This window comes from Mastigoproctus giganteus, chromosome 5 (genome assembly GCF_048544385.1).
Source record: "Mastigoproctus giganteus isolate SK-2022 chromosome 5, ASM4854438v1, whole genome shotgun sequence".
Taxonomy (NCBI): domain Eukaryota; kingdom Metazoa; phylum Arthropoda; class Arachnida; order Uropygi; family Thelyphonidae; genus Mastigoproctus; species Mastigoproctus giganteus.
Genome location: NC_143579.1, coordinates 180,995,590 through 181,008,071, shown reverse-complemented (window position 1 = coordinate 181,008,071; position 12,482 = coordinate 180,995,590). Strand labels below are relative to the sequence as shown.

General features: G+C 39.9%; 1 protein-coding gene across 1 annotated transcript in view; it reads left to right on the top strand.

Annotated features, from left to right (window-relative positions):
* The window catches only part of LOC150085892 (protein unc-13 homolog 4B-like), a 145,968-nt gene that overhangs the window by 65,289 nt on the left and 68,197 nt on the right, over positions 1–12,482 (top strand). Inside the window, exon 8 of the mRNA XM_090374285.1 lies at positions 6,590–6,747. Coding sequence (XP_090230411.1) covers positions 6,590–6,747 — 158 coding nt within the window. The remainder of the gene's footprint in view (positions 1–6,589; positions 6,748–12,482) is intronic.

Sequence of the window (12,482 nt, the reverse complement as noted above, 5' to 3'; positions counted from 1 at the left end):
AGAATTACTTAACAAGTACAGGTCACTGTTGAAAAAAAGCCGTGAATTAGGGTTGAATTTGAAAGTGTCTGCAATTCTGCCCAGGCACGATAGGAGGGAGTATATGATGAGAGCCTTGTCGATCAATTCGGCCCTGGAAAGATTATGCAAGGCTCAAGGGGTAGAATTTTTTTCAGCCTGGTCTATACTTGTTAACAGGAGAGACTGCTTCTATAGAGATGGGATACACTTAAATAGAAAGGGTGCAAGAATATTTGCTGATGCTATCGAGGCAGTGTTAGGTGGGTCGGAAAACTGCTAACTTTGGGGGGGGATACAAGGACTATTAGATTAACAGTAGCCACTGGCAGAGATGAAAGTGATTCTTGCACTGTTTCTATTGGAATGAGCAGCAGCCTGGGAAAACAAGATGCAGGGTATTTCAGTGACTGCTGGGAGTCATTGCGGTACAAGTAAACACATGGGTTGAGTTAGAGTATCTAAGAATAGTAACAGGTGCATGTATACTTGCATGTACACCAATGCTAGGAGTTTGGTAAATAAATTTGATGAATTTGAGGTATTGCTGAAAACATCAAAGACAGATAATGTTGGGATATTAGAGACGTGGTGTCACACAGATATAAGGAATGCAGAACTGGAATTTGGGGAGTACAATGTGTACAGGAAAGATAGACAAGATAGGAAAGGAGCAGGCGTTATACTATTAGTTAATAGATTGGATAATTGAGAGCTATTAAGTGCTCGATAATTCCTATATTCTATTATATTATAAATCAACAGCGATTACCTTTATTTTAGATATAGGAAGCTTCTTTTCCAACTCTCCTAGGCCAACTCGCTAATAATTCTTGAGGATGGCGATATCTATTTTGTAAACCAGGTGGGGCATCTTATTTCTTTTGGTCCTATAGCTGGACTTTGGAGTTAAATTTAGGGAACTAATAAAATTAAGGAATGTAGAGAATAATCCCTCCCCCCATATCCAATTTTAAGGAATGTAGAGAATAATCCCTCCCCCCATATCCAATTTTATTAGACCCCTAAATTTAACTCTAAAGTCCAGCTATAGGACCAAAAGAAATAAGATGTCCCACCTGGTTTACAAAATAGATATCACCATCCTCAAGAATTATTAGCGAGTTGGACTAGAAGAGTTGGAAAGAAGCTTGCTATATCTAAAATAAAGGTAATCCCTGTTGATTTATAATAAAACTATTAGTTAAGAAACACATAAAATCCAAGGAAGTTAAGCCAGTCGACATCGCTGGACAGTGCAGTGTCGAGTCAGTTTGGTGTGACGTAAGCATTGGGAGATCAAAATTGAGAGTAGAAGTGTGTTATAGGCCTAATGACTCTGATGAGTATAATAAGGAACTGTACAGGGAAATAGAGTGGGCCAGTAAATCAGAGAATCTTTTTAATGCGGGATTTTAATTTCCCAGAGATTTACTGGAATTTGTGGGTTGGTCACTCACACAATAGCATGACTTTTGTGGATTTATTGGATGATTGTTTTCTACATCAGCATGTTCAGGAGGCAACTAGAGTGAGTAATACTCTTGATCTGATTATCAGTAGTGATTCTTCATGCATTAAGAATCTGCAGATAAAGGAACCACTAGGTGGCAGTGATCACAGTGTGCTGAAGTGGGATTTACTCAAAGAGGTAACTACCATTAGGGGTAAAGGGAAGGGTTTTTGCTTTTGTAAAGGTGACTACGGTGGTCTAAGACAGTATTTAAATTCTATACGGTGAGACCAACTGATGATGTTACTAACAGCAAATTCAAAATGGGAAGCATTCAAAGGATTTATCTTGGAAGCTACTAGGCTTTACATACCAACTAAGAAATATTGTTCAAGGTTTAGGCCTAAATGGATATCAGATGAACTAATAAGACATGTGGCAGAGAAGAAAAATGCATGGGATACACATAAATTAATGGGTGACATGGAAGCCTATGATAGATATAAGCTGGTCTGTAAAGGTCACAAAGCTGGTCACAAATCTCCTTTGTGACTCTCCAAGTCACAAAAGAGATTAGGAAAGCAAAGGCATATTATGAGAAATCTTTGGCAAAGGATACAAAGAAAAACAACAAAGAGTTCTTTACCTATGTAAACTCTAGAAGGAAAGGGATGAAACAGATTGATCCACTGGATATTGATGGTTCAACTGTTGGTGATCCTGCTCAGGTGGCTAACAAACTAAATGAGTATTTTGCATCTACATTCACCCATGACGAGTTATTCAGGGAGGGGAATGCCAGAGGTGAGTTAAACTCTGGCAGTGAGCTGGATAATTTTGTAATAACTGAGAGGAAAGTGGAGGAGAAATTTTTTAGGATAAACATAAAAAAAGGCACCCGGGGTGGACGGGATCTATCCAGTTATATTAAAGGAGGCAGCAAAGGAATTAAACAAACCCTTAGCCATAATTATGAGAGCTTCTTTGGACTGAAGGGAGGTACCCATGGACTGGAGATGTGCAACACAAGTAATTATAGACCTGTTATTTTAACATCTGTTCCAGGGAAATTAATTGAGGCACTGATTAAAGAAGCACTGCAGGATCATCTAGATAAGACTTCAGACTTATAGCTCGGACACAGCATGGTTTTGTTAAGGGAAAGTCTTGCCTGACCAATTTTATTGGATCCTATGATGTGGTCACAAAGGAACTGGATGCCAGGAATAACTTTAATATCAAATATTTGGATCTTAGAAAGGCTTTTGATACTGTTGCACATGGAAGACTGCTGCACAAATTGGAGCAGTGGCATTGGAGGCAAATTGCTGCTATGGATAAAGGGATGGTTGAGTGGGAGAAAACAGAGAGTGGTAATCAATGGACACTGCTCATCGTGGACTAATGTTATTAGGGGAGTCCTTCAGGGTTCAGTATTGTGTCCATTGTTGTTTTCTGTATTTATAAATGATATTGATGTATATTGAGGTATATCAAGCTTAATGTCCAAGTTTGCAGACGATACGAAGGTTGGCAGGGTTATTAAGGACATTAATGACAGTACGCTGCTGCAACAGGATCTAGAAAAGTTCAGCAGATGGGCTGAGAGGTGGCAAATGAAGTTTAACATTGACAAATGTAAAGTACTACATATAGGAAGCAGCAACCCCAGAGTGACGTATCAAGTCTGGGGTACAACACTGACAGTGGTAGAGAACGAAAAGGGCCTCGGGGTAATTGTGCAGGCAGATATGAAGTTTTCTGGACAGAGCAGACGGGCTGCAAGAGTAGCTCATAGTTTCTTGTCAATGATATATACTAATTTTTCTAGCAGCGATAAGGAGGTGATTATCCCCTTATATAAGGCAATGGTCAGGCCACACCTTGAGTACTGTATACAGGTCTGGAAGCCTCATTTCAAGAAGGATGTAGAGCTGTTGGAACGAGTTCAGAGAAGGGCAACAAGATTAGTGCATTGAACAAAGGGTTGCTCTTACGAAGAAAGGCTTAAATTTTGCAAATTACAGTGTCTGGAGACTAGGCACCTGCGAGGTGATCTGATTGAGGTGTATAAAGCCTTGAATCGTTTGAGCATGCTCAATGCTGATGGAATTCTTCCTCTTGTTCAGAATAATCATTTGAGAGGGCTTAAATTCAAATTGAAGAAAGACAGATATAGGATAGATGTGCGGAAGTTGCCTTTAGCCAGCGGGTGGCTGGTTGGTGGAACAGACTTCCATCCTTTGTTGTGGAAGATGATAGCCTAAATAAATTTAAGGCTGAGCTGGACAGGTACGTGGAACGAACGGAGGGGTGAAATGAGAGCATGTTTTTTTTTTTTTTTTGCCTGATGCTGCATAAACTTGCTTTTTTGCATCATATGCCTCTACTAATGCTAATCTCTTTATAGCTGAAGAAATATACTACATGGCATTTTCGGACTTCGCTCAACAGGTCTTTGACGCTAAGCGAAGGACCAAAACCATGTTAATTTAAACATTGACAAATTGGTTGAGGGGACTGATGACCAAGTACATGCCTGTACTCGGTCCACGTCCCCCCCCAATAAATTCCCCCTGAATGAGCAATCACGACTACCCTATAATGACATCTACCGACATAGACAATCCCAAATCAGCATGGCCTGTCAGAATGTGTTTCTCACCCAGTAGGATTCTTATTATTTATATGAAAAAAGTATATATAAATGTAAATATAATTATTTATATGATGAATTAATGCATGTTTATGAATATTAGTACAAATGGATGTCATGAGCAAATGTTATTATTGTATGAGTCTAAGCAGATAGTTATGTGAAGCATGTTTTTGTGTGCAGGAGTGTATGTTCCTGCCGTAGCTGAGTTTCTGGCTATGGGATAATAAGTAACTGTACGTTTGGATCTGTCACTCACGTCTTCGTTGACGGATGTGATAGAGAGCTTGTATATGTGTAAATGTATGCTGAAGTATGAACAATGCTAACCCTCCGATATGAGTTTACATAATTGTATGAATGGCAGTAAGTGTGTATGACAGTCTATGCTTGGTTCGATCTCTCAGTTGCTTCCGCGTTGCCACACGTGATTGAGAGCTTGTACCAGTGGGAATGCCTGATGATTAAGAGAACGTCCCCCCCCCCATGTGCTTCTCCAATCTGGAGTGTGAGTGAGTGAATATCCAAATGTGTGAAAATTAATGCAAGAATATATAAACGTTATTGTTCTCATTCCTATGTATATAAGAATAAACAAATAAGTAAAAGATTACTTAACTGTGTGGGGTGGTCTAATTTAGGGTACTCTACTGAGTGGGATAAGTGTAAGAATGGTGAGTGCGTGAGAATGTCCAATAAGTGTTTAATTGTTTTAATTATACCCTAAATATGTGTATAGAAAAAAATATATATCCATTTTTATGCTTAAGTTGTATAAATGTGTATGAATGCCAGGTCATCTATGTAAACTTGGTGGTCAAGTGAATGCATGTGATTAGTATCATATAAAAAAAAAAAAAAAAAAAAAAAAAACGTGATTGTCCTGGTAACTTAGTAGTAGTCCATATTTCGATAGCACATACATCCTGTCTAGTTGTATGATAATGAATGCAAGATGGCAAATGTGTCAGAGAAAATAATGTAATGTGCTGTTAATTAGCCTGCCTCCTAATATGTCATAAAAAACGTGTGTGCTTGTGTATGTGTAAGTATTCCATGTGTGCAGGTGGGTTGAGTACATTTAGAGTATGTTTTGTTCTGACAGCCCAAATTAGACTGCAGTAGGGGCAACCTATCAGAACCCACCCTCCTTGCTGACATCATGCCCCTCTCCGGCGAGGCACGACGACGGATCTGCTGACATTGCTTCAGCTGGCCTGGCCGGTGTGGAATTAGGACAGAGAAGTACTGTGGTCTACAATGCGATCTCCTCCCCCATATAGGGAGCACTAGCCCTATGAACTTACTTCCCTTCAATATCTGTTTCCTTCCCCCACCTCCTATCCACACCTCTCGCCTGGTGGACCTATCACCACAAAACTTTCCCTGCTCTTAACAGGGAAAACAAAAGGGCTGTGGAAAGACCCCTTAGAGGATGGGGTTTTTCCACAGCCTTTTTGTCCCCTTTAATATAATGTTTCCAGGTGGAAGCCTTTCTATCATTCGCCTTCTTCATCATCATCAGTTTTTCTCCAATACTTGAACTTTCACCCCCGCGCTCCTTTTCCAATAAAATCTTCGAGTTTTTTTTTGGGGGGGGGGGTCCTTAAGGGTCCTCCCTGGCAAGCTCAGGCGATGCACAGGGATTGCCCCAGCCAGAGACTTTATCTAAACTCTTCACCCGGCCTACTTCCACGCGGTGATGGCGGCAAGGGTGTGTCCCACCAGGCGTTCCGCGGCTAAATGGCCGAAGGAACAACATACCAGCACAACCCAACCCAACCCAACCCTACACTACACTACACTACACTACACTACATTGAATGATAGTTTGCAGCTGGCTACTTAATTTTATAAATGGTAAAACACAGATGAACCTCCCTAAATACGGCAATGTAACATATTGCCGGATGTGGAAGTAACCATTTCAGGTGGTCATTAATGACTATAATATGACCACCCAAATTTGATCCAGAAAATTCCTAGATTCGACAAAGATCAAATCTTGAAGTTGCCACGTTTGGGAGGTCGACTGTATATTATTTTTAAGGATATCAAATGAATGCGAAACTGCATTAGATATTTAAATAAAATACGGTTCTCCTGTTGAGAGAAATTCTAATTTATTTTAATATCTAATGTATTTTATGTGCTGAAATGCGTGAAATAAGCAAAACATTTAAGCATTCATAAAAAGCAATGACAGAATTTACGGCACACTGTTGCAGAACACCGATACTTCTTTTGAAAAGTGACTTAGAAACTATGGTGTTTATTTCTAAATATCAAGTGATAATGCAAAATGTAGCCAGAGACTCTGGAAACTGAAGTCAACCTAACAGTTATAACACTACAATTTTTGCGAGCTGGTATCTTTTTAAAAACCATTGTGAATTTTAATAATTGTTTTTTCTTATAAGCATGGATCGAAAGCTAGTATTTACATCCTTTATATTTTTCAGGTATTTCCCGTTTGCAAGTCGGCACTTTCCTGCCTCCAAAAATATCAGACTCGTTACAAAGAATTTCATGTCAATCTACGCAATAGCAGCATCATCTGCAGCAACCTGTTTGTTACTACGAGAGATCTTACGACGACGTTGCAAGATATGATAAGAAAGTATAGTATTAGTATTGCCGATTTCTAAATGCTTTAAATTCATAGAGTTAAGTATTTTTATAATTTATTTTCAACTTTTTTAATTATCAGTATATTGTTCGAGTATCTCCAAAAGGATCACGACTGACTTTTTCATGAGGTCAAAAATGACTCTGCCGCCTTATAGTCTTAGTTTCTTTACGCTGAGCACACACATATGCAATGACATGATTTCTTTAAATGTGAATTATCACATAATGAACATTTTCTACAGTTAGGTAGCTAGCATAATCAAAACAGCTAATATCAACCACAGTTACTTTTTTTAAATGTTTTGCCAGCGTTCACATATAGTAAACCCTCGACTTAACGGAATTGAAATTTAATGGACGAAAAAAGCGACTGGCACCAGAGTACCTAACCTGAGGTGCACAAGGAATAGAGGAAACCAGGAACTTATGAATCAAGAGCAAGCGTTCCAGTCTGTTTAAGGATAAAAACTCGGTATCATATCATTAATTTCTTGTCTTTGCACTGCTTTTTTTTTTTTTAAATTAAAACCTCACTTACATTACACAGTATTGTCGTGGCCCCTAAGAAAATTAGTGAAAACTGAAAGAGTGCACATCTGAGTTTTGCATGAAATTAAAACTGTTAGAGAAGTTACATTTTGTTGCATCTCTCTTACGCACCTGTGAGGAATCTGGCATGAAAAGACAAACTATCAGATATTGTTAAAAGTAAGGCTAAGCTTAAATAACTACAGATAGTTTATTCTACTATTCTTTATGCTAAACAGCAGAACAAGTTTGCCTTCGCAACAAGTTGCGCTAGTACTACGCGACTTTCAAATAAATGATATCTCCAAAAAATTAATCTCCCATTTATTATTCAAAGCTTCGTAGCATAAATGCAGTGTTCTTCACGCTCACAGCATAAAAAAATTACCTTCACAACAAGTTTCATTGGTATTACACTACTTGCATATAATTCAATACTGGCAGGTTTTTGCATGCAATAACTGTGTGTATATAAATAATTTCAAAAAATATACCAAGTACTATACTATACAAAATTTCTTTATCTTTCGGAAGGGACAGAAAATTACAGATTTTTGTATTTATGAGTAACTAACAGTCAAGGTTGTTGTTATTTGGTTTTTAGGAGCATTAGCAACTAAGGCCATATTGCTCCGGGAATATGCGGTGGTCATTCCCTGACCTTTCCGCATCCTCCGTATTTGGTGGTCACGGACTAGAACCCCGGTCTAATCAAGAAGCATGTGCTACGCACTGCTGCTCCTGCCCACCTGGCTACGGAGGCGCCAACAGTCAAGGAAAGTTAGTTATTTTCGACAGGAACTTTACAGATGCAGCGCCAACACTCCAGGATTAAGAAGTTTACGCTGACGCATAACATTGATGGAAGTGTTTCAACAGCTGGCGATAGAAAGCACATAAAGTGGCAACCATTATTAACCTCAAAGATGTGGTTTGTACAACAGCAGCGCTCAACTGGCGTAAGTACGCAATGCTGAAGCCAAAAAACTGGACACCACGCAGCGGTATATATTACTTACAATAACAAGAGCTTGCAATACTGTAAGCACGCACGCTTTCCAGGTACTGACGGGGGCGCTTCCCCTAGACCTGGAAATAAATCTTCCGCGGCCTAATATAACAACTCTCCAAGGAACGGGAGGCTAACCGCTTGAACTTCATTGTGGATCCTGAAATCGACCACAAAGTGGAACGCAAGCGTCTCCTCGCACACCTCAACCAGACCTGGAAAAACCGCTGGCAGACATCAACCAAAGGTGAAATTACCAAAACATTTATTCCCGATATCCAAGTGGTCCTAAACTATCCACCTTGGGTTTCTCCTGGACTTCTCGCCACCTACTTGTTGACCGGCCATGGTGCAATAAGCGAAACTCCATGGATTCGGATTAAGTGACCACCCCCCACTGTGCCACTACGGTCTACGCGAGACATGGGGGCACTTGATGTACGACTGCCCACTGTACGAGGATCTCCGCTGCCGATTTATAACCACCACCCGAATAATGCTACAAGACCAAGAAATCTGATACTAACCGAAAGAGATACCTATAGTGCCGTCACTCAATATGCAGAAGACCTCTTCACGAGAAGACGAACTCTCCCGCATCCACCACCACAACAGCAGCAGCAGCAACAACCATGAATAACCTACCAGTGCAAACTTTGGCCGAATTGCGTCTGAAAGTTGCAACCTCACCTTCACCAGCCTCGAGAATCCACAGCCACCAAGTGCCAATGACGGCAAACAATACAAACCAACAACTAACTGCCTCAGAGAGAGCAAAAAAAAAAAAAAAAAAATTGATAAGAGGATCATACGAACCGGACCTGACCCACGAAAGGAAACAATATGGCACACCTGATATGTGGACCCCCCAACGGTTTGCAGTCTCATGAGTAACTTTCTACTCAGCTGAATTCCAACCAGCCGAATGAGACCGCAGAGCTTTCTGCATATGCCAGCCATGATGGCAATCAGTGCCGGCACTCTTGCCGAGCCAATCTTTCTTTTCCCCAACCCAGATTTCCTCCTGGTGGGGCATGGGCATGCCCCACTGACTTGTAATGGAGTCGTCTCCTCTATTGATCCCATTTATTCTGTCTTTCTCTCCCCAGTCTTCAGTTTCCTCTCCCTCTCTATCTGCACGCCAGCGTATACCCCATGGGTCAAAATTTAATATCATTCAAGTTAAATTCGCCTACATTTCGGTCTTTCAATCTAGCATTCAACCCACGCAAACGTAAAAATATATTTTTTTTTAGGTCCTAGCCACTGAAATCTCAGGACACTAGGTGGCAGTACCTGCCAGAATAAACTAAAACTACTGGGTACCTGGTCTGCCTCCAAGGGGCGAAGTGTGGGCAACGTCGGGCCTCAGTAGGGGTCTGGCAGCTAAATGGCTAGAGGAACAAAGATGCATGACATCACACACCTCAAGATCCATAAAATTTTAAATCTCTGGCCTTTACAGCGAACTATCACACGAAAATGTAAACTACGCGAAGATGGGGGAAACCCCATGGTGCCGTTTAACCCTAAACACATCATCATCAGCCATTTTCAATCCACTGCAGGATGAAGGCCTCTCCAGCAACTTTCCAGTTCCTTCTGTTTTGAGCACTGGCCATCCATTTACTACCCACAAACTCATGAATTTCATCTATCCATCTCCGCCTTTGTCTTCCAGGTTTTCTTCTAGCTCCTCTTGAGTACCATTCTGTTATTTTCTTAGTCCATCTGTCATCATGTCTTCGAGCTATGTGTCCTGCCAAAGACCATTTTAGTTCTTTAGTTTTGATAAGAATGTCCTTTACTTGAGTTTGCTGCATAATTCATGTGTTTCTCTTCTTATCTAACAGTCTGATTCCCAATATAATTCGTTCCATTCTTCGCTGTGTAGTTCTCAGCTTCTCTTCCATTCTTTTGGTGAGTGCCCAAGTTTCACTTCCATAAGTCCTGGTGGGGAGTATACATTGGTTCATTATTGTTTCAGACAAATTTGTTCATTATTGTTTCAGACATTGGTTCATTATTGTTTCAGTTCATTGTTTCAGACAAACTGGGATATTGCTCTTCAATATGTGACTATATTTCCTGAATGCTATCCATCCAAAATTTATTCTTCTCTTGACTTCCAGCCATTTATCATTATTACAGCTAATAACTTGTCCCAGATAAGTATATGACTCTACCTTTTCAATTACTACTCCTTCAATCATTATTTCGCTTTCTGTGGCATATTTGTTCATCATTACTTTTGTTTTAGCCATATTCATCTTTAGTCCAAAATCCTTACTAACTGTGCATAGCTGATTAAGATTTTCCTCTAATTCTTTGGGATCGTGGCTTATGACCACAATGTCAACTGCAAATCGTAAATGGTTTAGGTACTCTCCGTTCACATTGACTCCTTTCTGCGACCAGTCTAATCTTCTGAAAGCTTCCTCAAGGGCAGCAGTAAACAGCTTCGGAGATATTGTCTCCTTGTCGAACTCCTTTCTCGATTTTAAATTCCTACTGTCTTTGTCTAGTCTAATAAAGGAAGTAGCACTCTCATATATTTTCTTCAAAAATCATAATATATGGGGTATCTATGTCTTGTCTTTCCATAAACACACCTTAAACTAATGCTGAAGCCTGGTTTTCTTTTACTCCCTTACCCGACAGGGGAGGGGGGACGGTCTTCCGTCTTCCCCTCCCGTGCTTCTCTTCTGGTGGGGCTTGGGCCGACCTCACTGACTATATTGGGGTCGCTTTCTCTGTCGTCCCCATATTTCTACCTTTCACCCCCCCAGTCTTCAGCCTCTCCCCCTACTCTACCTACAGCTAGCGTATGCCCCACACAAAGTTCAAACTTAATCACGTCTAAATTAAATCGCGTTTATAAACATTTGGCCTTTTCAATTCTAGCGCTAACTCCTACGATAGTTTTTTTTTAGGTCCTAGCCACTGAAACCTCAATAAATTAGGTGTCAGGACCTGCCAGCGTAAAAATTTAAAACTGGTGTATCTGGTCAACCTCCCAGAGGTTAAGTATGGGCAACATTGGGCCCCATCAGCTAATAGGCCAGAAGAACAACGCTACACCACCAGATCCACACACTTTTAATTCTCTGGCTTTTGCAGTGTGCTGTATGACAATGGAAACTACGCGGAGATGGGGGACCCCTGATGCCGTTTGACCCTAAACACACTTTACAATGTTGAAGTGAATCGTGATGCTAATGAAGGGGAATTGAATTATGACAGGCCGCCGCGATTGCTAATTAACAATAAACAGATACCTTTGGTTTCTAGGGTGAAGTATTTAGGTGTACTTTTAGAGGACAAATTTCAGTTTTTTTGCACACTTGGATTACTTAAGTTCCAAGGTAAAAAATTTACTGCCTCTATAATTCGTAATACTAGGTCGGATTGGGGGCTTGGAAAGCGTGTTCTCAGTGTATATTATAAAGCTATCTTTTTACCTATTGTTACTTATGCTGCGTCTATCTGGTATAAACGCATAGAAAATGTTAAGTTTCGTCAAAATTTAATTTCCCTTCAAAGAGTTATGTTAGTGACAATATTAAGAGTTTGTAAAACGGTATCCACCAATGCTATGCAGGTTATTGCCGGGGCTTTGTCCTTGGATCTATATGTCGTATTTCGGTCTTTTTGTTATTTTATAAGGAAAGATAGACAAATATCGTTTATAGGTTTATCTTATGATTGTGCTGGAGATATTAAAAAGGAAAAGAGTAATATATTTAAGAGATTACTTGACTTATGGCAAGAACTTTGGAATTCAAGTACCACAGGTGAAGTAACTAGATTATTTTTACCTGATGTTTTATTCAATAGTGATAATAAACTGAACAAGTGGTTTTATTTATCAATGGAAACCTCCTATTTATTGATGGGTCATGGATCCCTTAATTTCAAACTGTTTAAATTTGGTTTGGCAGATTAGCCATATTGCAAGTGTATTTTGATTGAGTCTTGGGACCATGATTGTTCCTTGTATGAGGAATATAGACAAAATTGAAGGAGACATTTCCAAATTGGAAAGAGGTTGAGAATATATTTGTTTACAATCAGTTGTTAATTTCATGGCTTTACAGGAGTTTGTCAGATTGGTGTTCATGAAAAGAAGGCGATTGTCTTCGTTAACATTCATTAAGTCTATTTTTATGACTCATTGTCAATAATTG